The sequence below is a fragment of the Mustela erminea genome, chromosome 16 (assembly GCF_009829155.1).
Source record: "Mustela erminea isolate mMusErm1 chromosome 16, mMusErm1.Pri, whole genome shotgun sequence".
Classification (NCBI taxonomy): Eukaryota; Metazoa; Chordata; class Mammalia; order Carnivora; family Mustelidae; genus Mustela; species Mustela erminea.
Window position 1 is genome coordinate 27,028,416 of NC_045629.1, and position 22,284 is coordinate 27,050,699.

The 22,284-nt window shown below is 38.3% G+C and overlaps 1 protein-coding gene across 1 annotated transcript in view; it reads left to right on the forward strand.

Annotated features, from left to right (window-relative positions):
- The first annotated feature begins 1,836 nt into the window (after positions 1-1,836).
- The window catches only part of CRISPLD1 (cysteine rich secretory protein LCCL domain containing 1), a 42,107-nt gene continuing 21,659 nt past the window's right edge, over positions 1,837-22,284 (forward strand). Inside the window, exons 1-2 of the mRNA XM_032316649.1 lie at positions 1,837-2,538; positions 3,533-3,852. Coding sequence (XP_032172540.1) covers positions 3,595-3,852 — 258 coding nt within the window. The 5' untranslated portion in view covers positions 1,837-2,538; positions 3,533-3,594. The remainder of the gene's footprint in view (positions 2,539-3,532; positions 3,853-22,284) is intronic.

The following is a 22,284-nucleotide window of genomic DNA, read 5'->3' on the forward strand; positions in this document are numbered from 1 at the left end:
TACATTGTGATGACTGGCTTTAGTTAATCAACGTTCATCTCCTAAAGATGCCCGCTGGGCAGGATGTGAGAGTATGACCACCCTCAGTAAACTGCAGTCTTGGAAGAAAGGGGTGGAAGCCTGGTTGTTGGTTAGGCAATCAACAGAGTCTGCCACAAGAAAGTAGTAATGCTAAAAACAACCATGGCTTTATAAGTAACATCCTTAGCCACAAACCAAAGTGCCATTTTTACATGAATTCAGTGTGGAGAAGATGTTCGCTTTGTCTACATACAGATTTTTCAATCACAAATAACAACGTGAAGAGTATCATCTTTGAGTATTCAAGAATACTGTCACTTCTCTTCAGAACATTTCAGGCATATATATTAAATCAGATATGATAAGCTGTGTTATCAAAATGTTGATACTTAATATAATAAATGTTTGAATCATTCTTTTACATAAAAATATGACTTGAAGCACCAAATTGGAAGCCAATGTAAATGCTGAGCCAAGGGATAATTTTATTTATTTATTTATTTATTTATTTATTTATTGGTCTGGAGCGTTTGGAAATAAAACCTTAAAACCAAATCTTATTTTCTTTAATGTAAACCTTTAGGTGTCTGATTGTATATTGTGTGGAAAGGCTTATGATGTAAACATTCAAGAGTCAGTGCATTTAACTTTGGGTCCTTATCATCTTACTTCCCTTCTTCTCAGTTTAAATTCAATTTGAAAATGTTTCAAGTGCTGTTATTACTTTTAAGATTTTTTTAATTTGATACTCAGCATGCTTTTCAATGCTACCTCAAAATTGTAGTTTCCAGGAGGAAAAGCCAATTTTCTGAACCCTGTGCAGAAGAGTTATAAATAACTGTTTGAAAAGTACAAGGCAACAGTCTTTTTGTGCTTAAACTGCTATGAAGTTGCAAAAATTACACCTATGAAAGTCCTATGTGCACCAAAATTTTTCACTTTCTGTGACCTTCTGATAGGTGATGCTTCCCTTTTCTTTATTGTGAGAGGAATCAAGGTCTCGAGTTGACTTGAGGCTTAAATGTCAGTTTTTAGGTTTCATAAAGTGTAATTGTATTGTGGAAAGAGACAAGTAGTAGTGTGGGATGATTTGGGAGTTACTATCAAAATGTTTTACTTCATTTGATCATATATATAGCATTTAGAAATAAAGAATTAAAATCATGGCTTACTGCAGAAGGGAAGCAAAGGTAAATGAATTAAATAATGCTTACTAATTTAAAAAATTTAAAAGAACTAGTTATTTTCATACTCCAAGTTATAACATGGACAACAGAGAAACTGGGACCTATTTCACTATCAAGTCTAGGGCTGGGTTTTGAATTCCTGTTAATATAGCACTGATGAATTAATGTAGGGGGCCCTTTATATATCAACTCCAAAAATATCTACATCATTATAAATGAAACAAACAAACAAACTGCTCTGGTCACCTTGGGAAGCGAATGCCACATATTTTATAGATGAAGTGAGACTCTCAACTGTCAGACAATCCCAAATGACAGATCATTCCATCATTCCATGAAACGCCTTGTCCATCTAGTCATCGTAAAGGTTTAAAGGAGCCAAAAAGAACAACAACTCAATTCTAGACACTGGGTCCTGGAAACAGAAGTGATCTCCTGGAGAAAATAAAAGAAAAAGACTTTCCTCCCCCATCCCGCCCCCCCAACCCCCCTTCCCCATAACATTCTGCATCTCCAGGATCTGAGGTGTTAACCCATCCCCACTCCTACTGCATGGTCTCTGGGGCGCCTCCTTTTCTGTAAGGGTTGTTAAAGTCATTGGAGCATCTCAGGAAGCAACCAGGAAGAAGACCTCTGGAAGCAGAGGAGCTGTGAGGGGCGGGAGGAGTTGGGGCCGTCCTAGCATACGCCTCCTACGGGGTCCTGATCCGCACGCCGGGCCTCTGAAGCCCAAAGTACGCCCACAAAGGCCAAGCGCCCAGGCTTCGCTGGGCCAGGGGAGAAGCAGGGCGGCTGCTCCCCGCTCCGCAGCAGGCAGCGGGCCAGACGCGGTAGAGGTGGGGGTGGGCGAGGAGGGGCGCTCACGTCACGTGCGCGCGCCGGGACCGCAATAAATGCCCGGGAGCTCGGGGGACCGGCGGAAGCGCTCGGCTCCTTAGCTCTGCGCACAGCGGCCTCTCCGAGCGGGAGCGCGAAGTGGCCGCCAGCCTTGGCCTCCCAGCCCGGCTCCTGTCCCCGCCCCTTGCTCCTGCGGAAAGCGCTCGGGGGAGCTCTGGCGCCCACCGTGGCTTAGCCCGGAGGCTCCCTTTCGGCCCGAATTTCAGGCTCTAACTTTGGAGCGCGTCGCCTGCTGCAGGTCCTGACGGAGCCGCGGAGGCCCAGGCTCGCGGCCACCCTCTGATCAGCGCCCTCGTCGCTCCAGGACGCGCCGCGCCCCGGTCCTTCCCGACCCGACTCGTGTTTGTGCGGTCGCGTGCACAGGCTGGGGCGGCTGTGGGAGGCCGGACGTGGTGCTCCGCTCCGCGCTCCTGCGGAACTTCACGCTGGAGAGGTAAGGGCATTCTTAAAACGCATCGCCGAGTCGTCAGGCTCCCACATTTTCCTACCTGCCTTTTTCTTCTAAAACCCGTCTTTTAAAAAAAGGAAACAAACAAACAAAAAACCCCAGAAAAACAAAAGCCAACTTGTAGAGAGTGAGCGGACACGGAGAGTGAGGGGGCTGCTTGCAAAGCTGCAGCGATGGAGATCTGCGGGCGCTTGTGCTTGGAAGAGACTGTGGGTTTCACCTTCCCCTCCTCCTGCCGCGCGCTTTCCGTTTGGGTTAAGTGAAGAGCGCGCCTGCGGCGTGTGGGAGGAAAGGCTGAAGTTGCTGGTGAACTATTAGCTTTATCGGGTGCCGGCCACAGGTTGGACACACACTTTCCAGGAAATGATTGAATTCTTCTTGCCCTGCGCCTGGTAAGAGGAGATTCCTCCCAGACCATTCTTTGGCATTAGTTTCATGGGCCTTCTAGATGAACCCGTGGATATGTGTGTGAATGACATTATGTACTTTAAAACATTCACCTCAGTTTCTGCATGTTGTAGACATGTGTCTGACTGTCTGAGAGCCGGAGATGGGACACTGATATAAAATGATACCTTAAGACACAGAAACGTGGACCCCTAGATTGGTAGAAAACACTGTAGACAGCTAATACCCTTTCCAGGCTGCATGCGGTGTATAGCCATTTAAATAAAGCCTTTCAATTCAGAAACTGATTTCAAGGTTGGACTCTTCGGGCTAATTTTTCCATTTATTTTCGCCTCATGCATGTTATCTTGGTACATATAATTGTTTATTTTGTGCAAATAATGCATTGTGAAAAATCCGCTAGAGAAAAATGGATTGGAGGTAGTTATTCTGAAAAAATGCATGTCCTTTCGTTGACATTATATAAACAGATCAAACTGGCACACTTCCTTTGCAGCTTATTTTACTTTTGTTATTAGAAAATTAATATCTGCCTCGATTTTCACCTTAATCACACCGCATGTCGTTATAGCCAAAAGGAGAGGAAGAACCTGTCTTGGAGATTTTCCTGGGGAAATCCTGAGATCATTCATTATGAAGTGTACCGCGCAGGAGTGGCTCAGAGTAACCACAGTGCTATTCATGGCTAGAGCAATTCCAGCCATGGTAGTTCCTAATGCTACTTTATTGGAGAAACTTTTGGAAAAGTACATGGATGAGGATGGTGAGTGGTGGATGGCCAAGCAGAGAGGGAAAAGGGCCATCACGGACAATGACATGCAGAGTATCTTGGACCTTCATAATAAATTACGAAGTCAGGTGTATCCAACAGCGTCTAATATGCAGTATATGGTAAGGACATTTTTCAAATGGTATGTACAAAAAATGTTTATTAATGCTTTTGGTCTTCCTGGCTAAATTCCCTCATGCTATTATTTAATCATTACCATTTGTCCTGTATGAAATTAGGAAAAAAAAAAAAAGGCAGACTTTCTTGGGGACTATCTTCATCTGCATATTCTTTTATTAGTGTTCCCTTTATTCTAAGAGCTCTTTGAATTTCAGAGTAGAACTAAGTATCTTCAGATGCAATGTTCCTACTAAAATCTCTAAATTCTACCCTTACCAGGAAGACTCCTATACTGAAAATGCTGAACAGCTCATGCATTTGCTTTTAAGTGACTTAGTAGAACACTTGCTTCCTAATTCCTAACCGATGGACCTTAAGAATGGTGGATCTGAAAAATCAGGGACCAATAACTTAAAGCAATTTTCTGGATTATTGATAACTTTCCAGTGGGTCCTTGCTTCTTACCAATATGTAAATGACCCATTGTAAAGGGTATGTTTCCGTGGTTCTTTATGGGAAGCAGTGCTTTGGCAATTACTTATTTTTTTGTGGGTTTATTTGTGCACTTTGACATGTGAAAACAAGCCTGGACAAATATTTTTTTTTAAATGTGGTTTATCCATATTAACGTTGTATTTATTTTTAGAGTAAAACAGCAAGTTTGGGGAACAAACTTACACTATTATTATTATTATTTTTTTTTTTAGAAAGGTGGAGAGGGGCCAAAGGAGAGGGAGTGAGAGAATCTTAAGTGAGCTCCTTGCCCAGAGTGGAGCTGTACATGGGGCTCGATCTCACGACTCTGAGATTATGACCAGAGTGGAAATCAAGAGTGGGACGCTTAATTGACTGAGCCACCCAGGCAACCCACAAACTTACTTTTTAAAGGCTATTGGGATATTACTTATTAATGAATGTATTACTTTATATCTCAAATATGTAAAACATTTTCAAATATCTATTATACTAAAATTAGGAATGTACTAGCAAAACTGGTAAGTAATTATTGGTGATAGCAATGCTTATACAGTGAAAATTGGGAATTACATTTGTCCTTTGGATACATTGTAGGGTATAATTAATTTTAATGCATTCTAGTTTTCTTCTTTCTTCATTTACATTAGTGCTGTTGAGTATTCTCTAGGCAACTTAAATGATATATGGAAGTTCTAAGTTCACATTACCCATTACAAAATGGGTAGCATATTATTTTAGCATATTATAGCATATTATTTTAACTTTATAGCATATTATTTTGACTTTCATTAGGGAAAAAAAAAATTACCCTGAAGAAAATAGGTAGCACTCAATAGAACTCATCAGAGGTTAAGAATCAGGGCCTGACAATCAGGTGGTCTGGGTTTCAATTCCGGCACTGATACCCACAAGCTGTGTGACTTCGAGCAAATTAATTTCTTTCTACTTCTGTTCCCTCATGTCTAGCATGTGTACTCACTGCAGAGGGTTGTTGTGGGGATTGAATGAGATAACCTATAAAATTTAGCTCATCAGGTATGTTGTAAGGTCTCAGTAAATGTGACTATGACTGAGAGTTAATTTTATGTCTCCCCATAGTGTTTAAATAAAATACCTGAGGAAATCGTTAGCTCTTTTAAAAATTCTGTGCGGGCCATGACATCTGTAATGTCTCACATTTCAGCTTTTTGCATATTTTAAAGCGTTTGTCCAAAGTAAAATATTCTATGACTTCTTCATTTGTGAGCTTTAGAACAGCAAGAGCCAATTATGGAGCCTTTCCAAGTAGGCCACTTTATGCTTATTCCATGTGGATAGGCATTCCATTGCTTTATTTAAAATAAGGAAGAACTTGGGAGTTTGAACCCACAAAAAGAAACCTGAGAATATTTGTGTGTGTTTTAAGTAATATGGAAATAATGAAAGAACAGTTCTGTGATTCGTTTTCATGTCTGACTTCCAAAGAAAATAACTGCCTATTGTATGATGTCTAGTCTGGGGTGTTTATATGAGTTTCTTTTTAGTTTCACTGGTTTCATTCTATCCTTGAAATGTAGATTTAGAAACCAGCCAGGGTTTATGTTGTGTTGCCCTTAGATACTATTAGCACTGGAACTGTGTCTTGGCCATTAATCGGCCGCAAAGAACTTCATTGCCCAGCTGTACTGGAACACATTTTCTAGAATACACATTTAAGGGGAAAGCCTAAAAGAACAATACTATTTTATGTGAAATATAGTTGACTTATGTATTGCATAGTAATAGAAGTACAGATGTTGATCAACCTTGTGAAAATGTTATTTATTCACATAATTTGAAAGTGTACTTATTCTGAGAAAGCAAAATTAAAATTTGGCTTCAAGAGTTATTTCCTGTAAAGTCTGCCATAACCTAGAGTGCCACCACTTTGTCTGCTTGTATGCTAGATGTCACATCACATTAAAAATGTGAACAGCCAGTAACCTTATTTACGCTTGGAGTTCATGTTAGTGTACTTGTTGTACTTGAACCTATGGCAGTCAAACCACATCCACATTTACTAACATCACATTCCTATCTCTACTCTTTTTTTTTTTTTTTTAAGATTTTATTTATTTATTTGACAGACAGAGACCACAGTAGGCAGCGCAGCAGGCAGAGTTAGAGGGAAGCAGCCTCCCTGCTGAGTAGGGAGCCCGATGTGGGGTTTGGTCCTAGGACCCTGGGATCATGACCAGAGCTGAAGGCAGAGGTTTTAACCCACTAAGCCACCCAGGCACCCCTCTATCCCTATCTTATCCTCATTTAACTACTAGAGTTAAAAATTGACTCTGGAATGCCGCATCTTCCCTTGAAGAACTTATAGGTTGATTGAGAAGAAAGAATAGACACATTCGAAAATGTTAGAGTAAACAAGGGCATAAAATCTCTGCTGAGGTGTGTGAATAATGCCAAGGCAGCGCAGAATAATGGAATATTCTTAATGGTGAGAGTTAATCGGTGGGAAAGGTGGGGTTTATGGTGTTCCTGGAAGGTGGTCAGGATCCTGAATTGGAGGACAGCTCACCTCGAGGAAGAGAGACAGGCAGGTGGTGTTTCCATGGAACCTTCTAGAAGAGTAGGTTAAGGAAAGCACAGACCTGGGGCAGAATCAGGAAGGGGAGAAATGAGTTATTCGTTATTGAAACCAGTGATGCTTGGAAAGGCTCCCTAGTTGGCTTTCTTTTTGAAAGCTCATAAATGAAAAAGTCCTACAAGTTTTTACTTCAGACAAGCACATTAAAGAGAGAGGTTACCCACTTTTACTTCTGGATAATCTGAGAAACTAGAGCTCTAACATTACCAAAAGAAACTGTTGCTGGAAGAGGCAAAGGATTTTTAAAGGAAAAAACACTAGCTTTCGCCCTCCATAGCAGCAGGTTCACATTTGCCTGTGCCGCTTACTGGTATGTGACCTCTGACAGTCAGCAACCCTTCAGGGCACTGCTTTTCTCAGTGGTAAAATTGGGTAAAGAATAAAACCACAAGCCGAAAGGAGATAAGACATTTGATATTGTTGCACATACGCCCTTTTTTCAGGCCCTTCCATTCCATGGGCTTTTCATCTTATTGTTTTGTTGTTTTATTTTTCTGGTCATTTCATCAATGCGATCTTTTTCCAGCTCATCTTGTAAGACTTTGTTTCTTAGGTTTTTCCTTTTGGCCTTCTCCCTTCCTATAAGATATTCTCTACTCCTTTGACTGTAAATACCATCTGTGTATTGATGGTATATCGTCCATACCTAGTCTGTATCTCCATGTAACTTGTAACTGTCATCTCTATGAGCTTCATTTTCATATTTCCAAATGACTACTGGGTCATCTCCGTGTGATATTACTCCACAGTTATTTCAGCCTTAAGATGTCTGAAAAGAAAATGAATGCCTTACCCGTTTCCCTCTACCCTTGCCTGTGATCCTACTTCTTTTCCTGGATTCTTAGTGGATCTCATCAGCATCAGCTCAGTTTTCTGTAAGCAACGCAAAACAAAACAAAATGCCCCACAGAATAGAAAACTGGTCCTATCCGCCCAGCTCTTGCCATGCTGTCATTCTTTCTTCCCGCTTTCACATAACATGCACGCAAACATAAATACACAGTTACATGCCGGATGCTGTAGATTCTGTCTCGGAAATGTCTTTTGAGTTCATCTCTTCCAATTCATCCTAACCTTATCTCATTATCTCACCTCAAGATTGGTACCACAGCTTCTCACCCAACAGACTATACCAGTCTGTTCCTACTTTATTTTTTACTTTAGTACACCTTCCTCGTTGTTACTAAATCTGTCTTTTTCTTCAAACAAATCTGTGGTGGTTACTCACCTGTTCAAAACTTCTGTTAACTTCTGGATGCTCTCAAGTTGAAGCCCACTTTGATTAATGTATAATTAAGGAGACACATCTTGTCAATTCTGCCTATGGCCCTCAACTCTGTTGTGTATATCCCGATCTGTGTTCACATCGAATTATTTTCACTGTTCTTGAAGGTGGTTGTGCTTCCTCGTGTCTCTTTGCTCATCAGTTTCGTCTCTGTCCTGAATGTCTGTGCTTCTTGTCTCCTCCACATAATCTCTTATTCAAGACTAAGCTTAAGTGTTGTCTTTCTGCAAAATTTTCTCTGGTGCACCCAACCCTCTGTCCTACTACTTCTGTGTTCTTAAAGTATTTTATCCAAACCTATTGAAAGTATAACAGTTTTGGTGCAATTAAATAGTTACATATCTGTTTTCCCTTCCAAGACTTTAAATTTCTGGAAGGGTAAACATCCTACCTTATTAATGTTTATAACCCTGTGCCTGATGCATAGAAGTGCTCAGTAAATATTTGTTGATTGAATATTGTTGGTGGTTCAACAAATCTGTTGAATGAAAGGATGGGTGGAAAATAGAGGAGATTATATATGAGATGAATGTGAAGACAGGACAGGTAAGAGAGAGGAGTTAAAATAATAAAAGTTCTGGAAGGTAGGATATCAGTAACACTGGAGATACTGACACAGAAATTGGAAATGCTAGAGATGAAGGGAATGAATGTTTCAAATAATTCAATATTTAAAATATTGGTAGTACATCAAAAATTATCCTGTAATATGGAGCTACTGAGATAATAATAAATGTATTCAAATGGTCTGGAATTCAAATACTAAAATGAGTTAATGGATATTTACCTCTTGCTACAAATGTTTAACATAGAGCCTCTAAAACACTATAGAGTGACTGATCCCAGGTGGTTCACTATGATGCAAAGTGTACCTAAGTCTAGAATGCGCTTTAGCAGCCAGACTACTTTACTGAAAAAAAGAACACAGGGGTCAATTATATAAGCCATTTTCTGGTATTACAGCTATTTCCATGTCTTTTAAGGAACTGTTGACAGACAGTCTGCTGGGCGGGTTGATAGCTGTGGCTGCTTGTTCTCACCTCACATAGAGGCAAAACTATGGGCAGAACCTTGGCATAGCACTTTTCCAAATGTAGAACAAAATACATCTGGATACCTCTGCTTTTAGTAGGGAACTGGAGGCCCTGAGCCAAACAACCAGTGGTACTTTTGGTCCATGGTGCATGTTGTAATAACTTGGTTCCAGTTTGTCACTTAGATTTTTTCTAAGGTCATATTTAACATGGGAAGTCAAGGTGTTATTGATCTTGTTTTTTCCTGTACTTCTTTATAGCAGATAATCCTAGAAACAACGTGAGACAACCTCGTTTGCTAAACAGGGTGAAGCTAGTCTGGGTTCTGCCCTATTTCTGTCTAGCCTAAATCCAGACCTGAAAGAGTGATCTTTGTCTTATGAGTTGCTCTGTTTACTCTCATTAATCTATATTTTCTGACATTATTTGCCACCTTTTACATATATCCAGAATAAATGCAGGTGATGAAATGATGACATCATAACTCATTTACCCAAAGCTCCATGTTACATTTTTTATCTTGTTAAAAGTGACAGGAATTCACATCAACTAAGGTTTTGTTACAAGTCTTGATACCAAAAGCAATTGTTCTCCCTGTGTATGTTGGTGCCTGCTTGGTAATTTTCAAAAATTAAACATTTTCATCTTTTATTGATATATAATATAATATTCATTCAGTTAAAGGTACATGAAATATTTCTTGATTCAAAGAATATTATCATTATTTGTTATTAAGGCTTTTATTCTGTATTTAAAATAGCTTCTTTAATTTTCCTAAAGCATTTTATCTTAATAGTATTGTTTAGATATAATGAAGTTATATATGGTTCTCGGTATCTTGGTCAACACAATTTAAAAAATCTCAAAACCATAATTTAAATAAATGGTTATTGTTTTTTAAAGACGATGGAACTTACAATTAATGTATTTTTTCAGAAGTTGCATTGTAAATCGTAATACCCATAGGAAGAAAGGGACATAACAGTCCAGTTTTATATAATCTAGTTATTACCCTGAAGTTTGGGGAGATTAAAGATATCTCCTTAAATGTAAACAGCAAATCTAGGGTCTTAGAAAGGAAAGAGGAGAGAAGTAATTTAAGGAGGAGAACGGAGCACTCAAAGCCAGAAAATGCCACAAGACTTTGAAGTTGTTATTGTTATTTGCTCCTCCATTCAGCAGGTATTAGAGGTTTACTACATGGTAGGTACCACTAGGACCCAGAAGTAAACACAACAAACATTCTTTGTCTGGATTGGTGTGAAGATCCTAAATCACCATATTCAGCAAAGGGCCCTTATACCAAGGGAGGGTGGGAAGTAAGGTAGAAAATGAGATTAGAAATTTAACTGAGAAGGACAGATTTAGATCATTGTAGAAACTCACTTTCAGGGCCGCCTGGGTGGCTCAGTCAGTTAAGCGTCTGCCTTCAGCTCAGGTCATGATTTCCGGGTCCTGGGATCAATCCCCACATCAGGCTCCCTGCTCTATGGGGAGCCTGCTTCTCCCCCTCTCTCTGCCTGCTTCTCCCACTGTTTGTGCTTTCTATCCCTCTGTCGAATAAATAAAGAAAATCTTGAAAAAAATAAAAAAAAGAAACTCACTTTCAGTCTGAGTGGTAAGAAACCACTTGAACTGTGTGAACGGAGAAATAGTATGATTTTGTACTTATACAGAATCACCTGGGTTTGCTGAGAACAGAAGTTAGGTGGTACGAGGTGGGGCAAAAGTGTGAGCAGGGAGGCAAAGCTATTGCAATAATCCATCTAACACTGACGACTGGTAGCCATGAAGGTGGTGAGAAGTGGCAAGAGTGTGAATACACACTAAAACCCCTTTGTAATCGTAACATCAATCTTGAAAATTTCAAGGAAGCCTATTGCAAGACTAATGAAATTGCTTCAGTGAGCCAGGCAGCCAGTAGTCTGGGAGTTTCTGCATTTGATGCAGGATGAAATCAATTCCTGGCTGCAGTTTTTTGAAAATGGATGGTATTTCTATTCTAGTGTAATACCAATGGTGAAGACTCTGTGTCTTTCAACTTGTAGTGACTTCCTAAATGGTTACAGAGATCCCAGAAGTCACCCAGTTACTTGACACACATTTTTCTTTTTTTTTTTTACTTTTTTAAAAAAACATATAATGTTATTATTTGTTTCAGGGGTCCAGGTCTGTGAATCATCAGACCTACACAATTCACAGCACTCACCATAGCACATACCCTCCCCAGTGTCCATCCCTCAGCCACCCTATCCCTCCCCCACCTCCCTTCTAGCAACGCTCAGTTTGTTTTGTGACATTAAGAGTCTCTTATGGTTTGTCTCCCTCTCTGGTTTCGTCTTGTTTCATTTTTCCCTCCCTTCCCCTATGATCCTCTTTCTTGTTTCTCAAATTCCTCATAACCTGATACCCATTTGCCAACCAAATTCCAAGAGATTAGAGGAGGTGGAATCAACCTCTACCTCCTCACTTCCCAGAATAACGATGCCTCCTGTTTTCCATATGGTTTTCTCTCTTCCAAAAAGCCAGTCCATTGTCTCACTCCCTCCATTAACAACAGAAGATGAGACCCTTGGCATGAGAAGCAGAACAGTATAGTGCCTAGTTCTTGCCCAGTAAACACCAGTTTCTTTATCATGAGGTCTATCATTAGGATTTTATTTTATTTTGGAGTTAACAGATTTTGGATATGGTGTATGGCTGTGTGGTTTTTGCCTGAGGAACTACAAGTATTGGAGTTGTGGTATTTTTAAGATAGGGAAGAATGTAGATAGATCAACTCTTGGTAGAGAAAGCTGAGGCTCAATTTTGGACACATTAAACTTAAGATTTAGCTAAATATCCAAGTGAATTTGTCAAGTATGCAATTAGACAAGTGTGGTAGAGTCTAATCTGGGACATCAAATTAACATTTATCAGCATTTATGGTATTTAAAGGCATGAAGAGAGAGAAGATCATTGAGGAAGTGAGTATAGAGATGTTTGAGAAGTGAGCCCTTAACACACTTTATGGTGTAGAGATAGAGAGGTGGGGAGAAACAGCAAAGAAAATTGAAAATTAGGGGGATAAAAAACAATAACAACAGCAAAAAACCTAGGAGCATGATGTTCTAGAAGCTAAATGAACAGAGGCAGAAATGGTGGTCAGCTATGTTAGATGTTACTTATAAATAGATTAAGTGAAATGAAGAGTCTTGAATTTAACAATATGGAGGCCACATTGAAGAACTGACCATTTAGGTGAAGTCTTAGTGGTCCAAGGGTAGATGGGCAGAATGGGATGAAAATTGAGCATGTGTGTTCATTCACTCATTCATCAAATATGTGTTTCATTTTCTATGGGCCAGGTGGTATCTGCATTAACTCTTTTCTAACCAAAAATTTTCAACGTGGTTTTAGAAGACTTAACTCAATTAGGGAACATATCCCACATTTATAATAACAGTCAAGAGGAAAATGCAATTATTGAGTAATTATCGAGTAATTATTTTTTTATCTTTACTGAATGCCTTCATTAAAAACAAAATAACCACTTATAATGATTTATCATCATAATTGAATGATATTTGGTTCAAGAACATCCTTTGCTATTGTTTAGCTGTATCCTTTTATTGTCTTTTTAGGAGTTTATACAACCAATGATTATACATGATTTAAAATTTAAATTCTCATATTTTTAATGATTTTTGCTATTTCAGTTAAAGCCAAATATTTATAAAACTGACCTATATGTCTTATATGCTATTATGTACTATATATATATATATATATATATATATATAATATCTAGTTCATTGGAAGAAAAAGTACAAATTCAAGTGGTAATGAATTGTCTAGTTCAAGTATTACAGTATGTCTAAGTAACGCTTTCCTTATTTTCCTATATATCTGTTGCCTTCAGAATTTTAGGAAGTTACAAAAAAACTTTTATATTGATTAAACCGATTTGTTATTGATGAACTTGTGTTTGAGAAAACATTTAATTCAACAAGTCCTGGTAGAGAATTTTTGTGTCGGGCAATGTTCTTGATGCTGGAGAGTACATCATTGTATAGAAAGTTTAACAAATTATGAAAATACGCAGAATGAGATGATAAAGAAGAATAGAGTTGGAGCTAATCTTGTTGAGTAGTTGGGGAGGCTTTTCTGAGTTGGTGGCTCTTGACCTGAGAGCTAAGTTATAAGAAGGAATCAGCTAAACAAAAATACAAAGATCTGGGCAGAAGGAATACTGGACACAATATTGGACACAAAAATACTGGACACAAGGAATACTTGGAGACACAAGTCTCCCAAGTCAGAAATGACGTGGGGATTTTCATGGGTCACAAAGAAGGCTAGTGTGACTGAACTTTATTCAGTAATGAGGGAAGTGTTAGAACATGAGTTAGACTTAGAAGCATGGGCCAGAAGTCCTTTTGGGTTATAGGTGAAGAGAAATTTGGATTTTATCCTGAGTGAAGTGGAAATTCATTTGCATATTTCTTGCAAGGGATTGCCCTGGCCCATTTCCATTTCAAAAATTATTCTGACTACATTATGGAGAGTGGTCTGAAGGAGAGCTAAGGCTGAAAACAGAGAGATAGTTGGGAAGCCAGTGCTATATTCTGGGTGTGAGAGGATGGTGACTGGGACCAGGATGATAGTGGTAAAGATGGAGAGAGGTGGGTGGCTCAAGGTATGGTTTGATGGCATTGCCAATGATTTGGTTAACAGCTTTAATGTGAAGCGTGAAGGATAAAGAGAAATCTGGGATGTTCATAGGTTTTGCTTAAGTACATTTGTGGAGAGCTGAAACATTTTCTAAGAGGAAGACAGGAATAGGTGAGGATGAAATCAGAAATTTCTTTTCGGCCCAGCTTCATTGTGATGCCAAATGTCATCTTCCCTTGGGTTTTGATGGTCACTGGGGAGGTGGAACTAGAGATAAGAATGTGGAAATTATGTAGATGTTATTAGGAAGCATTTTAACTGACCAAACAAAATCATCCAACGAGATTTTTATGGACAAGAGTTGAAGGCCTTGTATGGAGGCTTGGGGTCCCACAATATGTAGGGGTTGAACAGAGGAGTAACTAACAAAGAAAGCTGAGAAAAAATGGTCAGCAAGACTGGAGGAAAAGACAGGATAGACTGGTATCTCAGAAGCCAGAAGAAAGTTCAGCAACTCAGTGTTTCAGGATTGCTGAGAGGCTGAGTAAAATGAAGAATAAAAGCCAACAATGGTTTTGTTAACATGGACGTTGTTGATGACCTTGATAAGATTAATTTCAATGTGGGGGGTCTTACTGGAAGTCTTTCTGAACTGGGAAGAAGAGAACTGGAGGAGAGGTAGTAGAGAAGGTGGAGTTACCTCAGGTAACTCTTTCAGATGATGTTTCTATGAGGGAAATCAGAGAAAAACTAGCTATTGCTAAAGGGGAATAGGGGCTTTTTTCCTTTTTTTTTTTTTTTTTCAGAGTATGTTTGTAGGTTAATAAAAAAGTTGAGAAAGCACTTGGCAATGGGAGGGAGAAAATATAGCTACAATGTCATTTCATTTCTTGTAATAGGAAATACTGAGGCTGTAGGTGCAGAAGCAGACAGTTTGGTGTATTCAATGAAGAAAAGAGAAGAGAATTTTCACGTGGATGCTCCCATTTTTTTCCCCCAGTGAAATTATAAAGCAAAGCCATCAACAGAGATTGAGAGGGAAGGAATGAAGGGTGTGAGGAAAAGACATTATGAGCTGGTAATTTCAGACATACTGCATATAGATCCATGTAGAATCCAAGGTATGGGAGGTTTTGAGATGTTTTTGGCTCATTCGGTTCATAATGCTTTAAGTTTAAATATCCAGTAGATACAGAGGAGGTTTACTATATAGTATGTCAAGGTGTTTCTAAAAAACATGGAGATTTAAAGTGTTGATTCCTGCTCTGACTTGCCATAGGTCACATCATTCTTTTCCAGCCACTTTGTGTGATGGCACCAGCTTGACCTGTGAAGACATTTGACTAGGCAGCTTCTGGAGATGAGACAGACATGATTAAAGGCATGTTAGTGGGGTTTGAGTTTTAAAGTATTCAGCTACTGTGTAATACCGATGAAGTACAGATACAGACCAAAAGTATGTTTGGGGTTCATATTGCCAACTGAATGCTAAATACAGATAATTGTATGGGAATTCCAAAAATTAAATTATGGTACCAATCCAAATATGTTACTTGGAATAGCGGGTTGCTAAAACTTACCGAAGATAAGAACCTATAACGATGACCTGGTGAACCTTACTTTTTTTCTTTTAAGTAGTTCACAGAATCAATAAGGTGTGGTTAAGTCAACTAACCTCCAGTTTATAGCAGCATATTTTCTATATTGGCAGTTTATCCACCTCAGAAGCAAAATATGAATATGGACATAATCTATTTTAGTAGGCCATGCTGCTTTATATTTTAAGTTTTTAATCAAAGAACATTTGGTGGTCTACATGCAGCGTTGGACAGGGCTGAAGTGAGCCATAAAGGATGGAGTGCACCCAGGCTTGAATGGTGAAGGCACAGCCTGGTGAGGACTCTTGCCTGGAAGTAGGGCTGTGTGATAGGCACTGTCATTATCACAGTGAGGCAGAGGATTCAAAGGGGATGAATAAAGTTGGTGCTACAGACTTAAATTCACCTCACACCCTCAGACTTCCTGTTTGTGTCTCCCATTAGCAAAAATCCAGGGCCCAAGAGAGCCTGAAGTAAATTAGTATGTAGGATTGTGCCTTTTGAGACATAAATACTAGCGCTTAGGGACCAAGAATGGCTTTATGGACACAAATGTTAAATATGGTATTCTTTCTCAGATTTTCAGATAAGGACTTTTGAAAACCGTATTTCTTAAAATCATCATCTTAGTCATTGCTTGTTCATTGAAGAAGAAGCAGCTAAAGACATTCCTAAAGGACACCTGAAAACCTGATTGCCGTCGTTATTAAACTAGCTCTAGTTTCCTTAACAGCTAAGGAAGCTGGGAAACCATGTTTATGTTGCTGCTGTTGACTGCTGGGAAGCAAAGCAATTTATCATTCTTACAATAGGATTTCTTCTTCTTCTTTTTTTTTTTTTTTTTTTAAGATTTTATTTATTTATTCGACAGAGAGAGAGCACAAGTAAGCAGAGCAGCATGCAGAGGGAGAGAGGGAAGCAGGCTCCCCGCTGAGCAGAGAGCCTGCTGCAGGGCTCAATCCCAGGACCCTGGGATCATGACTCTAGCTAAAGGCAGACACTTAACTGACTGAGCCACCCAGGCACCCTGCAATAGGACTTCTTAGTGAAAAGTTAACACAGAATTCTCACTGTAAAAACAGTGAGCCCCTTACTATAGCAGTTTCATTAAAACTATGTAAACATAATCATTTAAATGTTTCTGGTGTTAGAGTTTGGTTTAAGTTGAAGTTATGGTGCTAAATTATACGGTTTGGTTTCTATGTGTCCATCAACTTTTTCTTTTACTAAGAAGAAGTTGTTCATTTGTTAACCCATGTCTTCCTTTCTGAAAACTAGAAAAGCATCCCTAAGTACAATAAATAAAAGCAATTAGTATTTCATTTACTTTCGAGGGGCCTGGGTGGCTCAGTCAGTTAAGGGTTCGCCTTTGGCTCATATCATGATCCCAGGGCTCTGGGATTCAGTCCCACATCAGGCTCTCTGCTCAGCAGGGGGTCTGTCCTCCCTCCACCCCTCCCCCCTACCCATGAGCTCTCTCTGTCATATTTTCTCTTTCTCAAATAAATAAATAAATAAAATCTTAAAACAATAAGAAATATTTACTTTCCAAACCTGTTATATTGAAATAATTGAAATATAAAATATAAACTAATGCATAAGTAGATACTGTAGAGTGATTTATTATGAGAGCTTATCTTTCCTATCATGTATTTTTCTAGGGTTGACTATCTAAACTTTAAGAACTATAGATAAATTAAAACACAGGTGTTAACACTTATAAATTGGCCTAATGTTATAAATGGAGACCTAAAGAACTAACTAATAGGTGGTACTTTTTTAAAAAATAGATTTTATTTATTTTAGAGAAAGGGAAAGATGCTTAGCAGGGAGTCTGACATGGGAATTGATCCCAGGACCCTGGGATCATGACCTGAACCAAAGGCAGATGCTTCGCCAACTGAGCCACCCAAGCACCCCTGACTGATGGTACTTTTCAAGTTGCTAAAGGATTTCCTTAAATACTGAAGTCTCCTCAAACATCTAGAACATAGTCTTGAAGATTATTAACTACTCCTAATAAAAGCAAGGAAGGCATCATCACCTTGGATTAATCACTAAGTTAACACAAAGGTATCCCATTTCCAAATATAATCCAAGTTCAGCTTTTTAGAGGCTTGCCTTCTGTTTAGTAGAGGTACATTATGAATACCTGTCAATTTGAGTTTGCATCATACGTGTATGTTTGAGGCAGAAAACTTGGGTCCGGTATCTTAGGCTGCTTAACTGACTGAATCATCCAGGTTCCCCCAGAATCTGTGTTTTAAAAAAGATCTGGTGATTTACAAACTCTTTAAATTTTTTTTCTTAAGATTTTTATTTATGTATTTATTTCATAGGCAGAGATCAAAGTAGACAGAGAGGAAGGCAGAGAGAAAGGAGGAAGCAGGCTCCCCACTGAGCAGAGAGCCTCTATCCCAGGATCCTGAGACCATGACCTGAGCTGAAGGCAGAGGCTTTAACCCACTGAGCCACCCAGGCGCCCCACAAACTCTTTAAAATTTCGTAAAGTCTGCTGTTGAGGGTCCCTGTTGAATAAGGGTGGGATATAAGTGAGCTAGCTAAGTTATGACCAGACTTGGAAGGTCATTGGCAGTGAGATGAGATGAATCAGTAGACATTGCTATGTAAGGATGGTGTTGATTTAGCGGCTCTGATGTCTCACAAGGAAAATCTTCCCCACATCATGCATTCAACATATCTATTGAATATTGAAACTGTGAGTTTATTGAAATCATCTTGTGTGTTTATCCACACATTAAATTTCCATTTCAAAAATATTTCAGTTTTAAGGAAATGAAGAGACAATTCCCTAAATTGCAGGTTGCTACTTTTTTAAGGTTTTAAGGCCTTGTTTTAAAGTGTTTTAAGTAGAATACTGCCCCATCTGTCTCATATCTCTGTAACTTCCAGGACACTCTCAGAAGTGCATTGCCCAGAGCTAATGCTACTTTCTCAGTACCTGGCCTCTGTGCATAGTAACACAGGTGTTCCCTTTGAAATCTGAGCCTTGTACATTTTCCCTGTCACTACAAAGTCTTTTCAGGACAGGTGAAGCACAGTAGTTAAACACCTGAGGTAATTTCCAAGTTGTAAGGAATGTGTTACTGCAGATTTCCATAGTGCTTTTTATACCAGGTGACTTTATCACAAAAAACATGATACATTCTTTCAGTATTGATCGACTTGCTTATTATTTATTTCACTGATGTCAGTTTCTTCATTGTAATTCTGAATACCACCACCAACAGGGAGCAGAGAAGGTGGCTTAAAAAATGTATGATGAAGCATTATATTTGGAATTTAAATCTAAAATATCATGAACTGTCAAATGTGTGACTTGCATAGAATAACAGATTCTGTTTTGAAGGTCAGCTTATTGCTATGGAGAGGATCATGTTGACAACTTACCCTGTCAGACTTTTGGATTGCACGTTCTGATTCAAATAGGAGGACACAGCAGTGATGTGGGGAAGGATTTAGTTTTGACACATGATGGATAATTTATAAACCTGTCTTTCCAGAAATGAAGGCACAGCAAGAATTATCTTTTATACATGGTATTTAGAAAGACATAATCCTTTATGTCTTTGGTTTTCTTCAACAACTTCTACATTCATAAGCTGGCTAAAAATCCTTGTTCCTTTTAGCTGTGCAGAAAAGTTACATGTATGTTACATGTACATTAAATTTTAGAAGTCCATAAAACTGTATCAGTTTTACAAAAATGTGTTAGCTGGCTGAAAATTCCCTTTCCTTTTGGCGGTGCAGAAAAATTACATGTAGAAGTCTATGTCTTATTTCAAATGTTTTATCATTGTGTTTTTGGGATTAAGCTGAAAGGAGCCTGGTTTTAACTTCTTACGGAGAATATACCCTTATCATATTCAATTAAGTTTCAGTTTATCTGTTTTGGACAATAATAAAGCTTCCTTTAATAGAGATGATTAGGAAATAATTGAGCTCTTCTCTAGATTCATAATTGGAAGATCTGAAACCTTTTTGATTTTGCAATCTTGTAAGTCACAGTACAGCTTTAATTCTTTTTTTAATTTAATTGTGTTGGTATACAATGTTATATTAGTTTCAGGTGCACAACAGCCATATGACAATTCTATATGTTAGGCAGTGCTTAGGATATAAGTATAGTTACCCTGTTTTACTACACTATGTTATTTGGTTTTATTAAGTGCATTCTCTATGCTGTACTTTTCATCTCTGTAACTTACTTATTTATAACTGGAAGTTTGTATCTTAATCCTTTCAGCTATTTTGCCCATCCCTCTGCCCCACCTTCTTTCCCTCTGGTAACTACTAGTTTGTTCTCTGCCTTTCAGTCTGTTTCTGTTTGTTTAGGTTCCACATATACATGAAATCTTATGGTATTTTTCTTTGTTTGGGTTATTTCACTTAGCATAATTATCCATGTTACTGCAAATGAAAAGATCTCATTCTTTTTTATGGCTGAGTAATATTGCATTGTAGCATTGAAACATATCTTCTTTATTCATTTATTGATAGACATTTGGATTGTTTCCATACCTTGAATATTGTAAATAATGCTGCAGTGAACATAGGGGTAGATATATCTTTTTGAATTCATGCTTTTGTTTTCTTTGGCTAAATACTCAGTAGTGGAATTACTGGGTTATATGGTATTTCTGTTTTTATTTTTTTGAGGAAACTCATTATTGCTTTTCACAGTGGTTGTACCAATTTGTATTCCCACCGACAGTGCAGGAGGTTTCCTCCTTTTCCACGTCCTCTTCAATATTTGTTATTTCTTTTCTTCTCATTTCATTTTTTTGTGTGTGTGCTAACCATTCTGATTGGTGTGAGTGATATCTCATTGTTGTTTCAATATGCATTCCCTGATGATTAGTGATGTTGAACATTTTTTCATATTTCTTCTGCCATCTGTATGTCTTCTTTGGAAAAAGGCGTATTCAAGTCCTCCGCCCATCTTTTAATCACAAAACAGCTTTTGTTTCTTAGTTAGAAATGCCCTTAATTGTCATCAGAAAGATTATTTTACAGTTTCTTAAGTTCTTGCAGGATTCTATAAATAATATGGAACATTCTATAAGAGAGTGTAAGTGCAAAATAATAGGCTTTTAAAGCTGAAAGAAATTGAAGAGACTTATTCTATCTTCCTATTGTTACAGATAAGGAAACAGAAACCAAACTTAACATCATCAAGAGACAAATTTGGAAGTTCATAATTTAAATAAGAAAGAAAACTCTTCCAGGGTGTATCATGTATTTTAATTACCCATTGAAGTACTTGGAGCAAATGCAAGCTTATTTTTAGTCTGTCTATGTAAGAAAATGAGAGGAAATTTATGACTAATGACCTTATTTACATATGGCCAAAAGCACTAGGGAAAGGGTGTTTTCATTCCCACTGAAAGTTATCATGCCCGGCGCCTGGGTGGCTCAGTTAAGTCTGTTTTCTGCCTTTGCCTCTGCCTTTGGCTCGGGTCATGATCTCAGGGTCGTGGGATCGAGTCCCGTATTGGGCTCTTTGCTCAGCAGGGAGGCTGCTTCCTTTTCTCTCTCTCTCTCTACCTGCCTCTCTGCCTACTTGTGATCTCTCTCTATGTCAAATAAATAAATAAAATCTTTAAAAAAAAAGAAAATTATCATGCTATTATTATTTCTGACAGCCATTGACTGCTCATGACTGAGGTAGGTTTGTAGATATAAGGGTGGTATTTCAGGTTAGGTATGGACATATATATATGTCTCAAAACAAGAATGTTTGTGAAATCCTTTTGTCAAAATTTATTGCAAATGCTAAGATAATTTTTAAAAATAATTTCATCATGCTATTTCTAGTTTTTAATGGTAGGAAGTAGACCAGAGCTCTAGTCTAGACTGGACTTTCAACACATTTGCCTTTTCAGACTACTGTGTTTTCATAATATTGTTACTTTGCCAGAAAGCAATAGAGATTTTAAAAAGTCCATATTAAATCGCAAATTGTATCATGGACTGATATTTATCATTTGATTAGTTTACCTAATAGTATGGTAGTCAAAGACCTATTTTGTCTTTTGCATTCATCTTGGAAGTCCATTAAAACTGTGTCAATTTTTCAAAAACGTATAATGAGTTAGTACATTATTCCTATATATTAAGATATTCTTTCCACTTGTTAGGTAATTACAACATTAATTATATTTTCCAGTTGTTCTGGAAAAAGTTTATCTTCTCTATTTAAAGACATTTTTCTCAGCATGTCTTTGAAAAGACCTATTGTAGTTTTATCCGCTTAGGTAAACTTGTAAAATGTTAGAAAATCTTAGAAATGTATTTCTTCCTACTTAGAGTGATATTTAATAATTGTCTCTTTTTAAGGGCTTAGTCTCTTTTTAAGGGCTTAGTTGGGTGGTTCATACTTGGATCTCTCACATGTTTGTTTGCAGTGACCTGGACTTGCAAACTGACAGCCTCATACCTGGGCTAGGAAAACCAAACAACTGAAATTCCTTTCGCTCTCTGTGTGTATAGTAGGGCAAAGGGAGAGGGAAAGAGAAATCCAAGGACTCCACGCTAAGCGTAGAGCCGGGGGCTGGATCTCACAACCCTGAGAGCAGGACCAGAGATTACCACCCTCACCAAGAGTCGAATGTTTAACTGCCTATTCCGTCTAGGTGCCCCAAAGTGTGTGTCTTAAAAGAGAAAGAATTGACTGAATAGAAGCTGTATTTCCTCTTAGCCTGAGAAGTCTCACAGTGTCCTTCTATGTATTAGAAGGTAGTTATTAAACA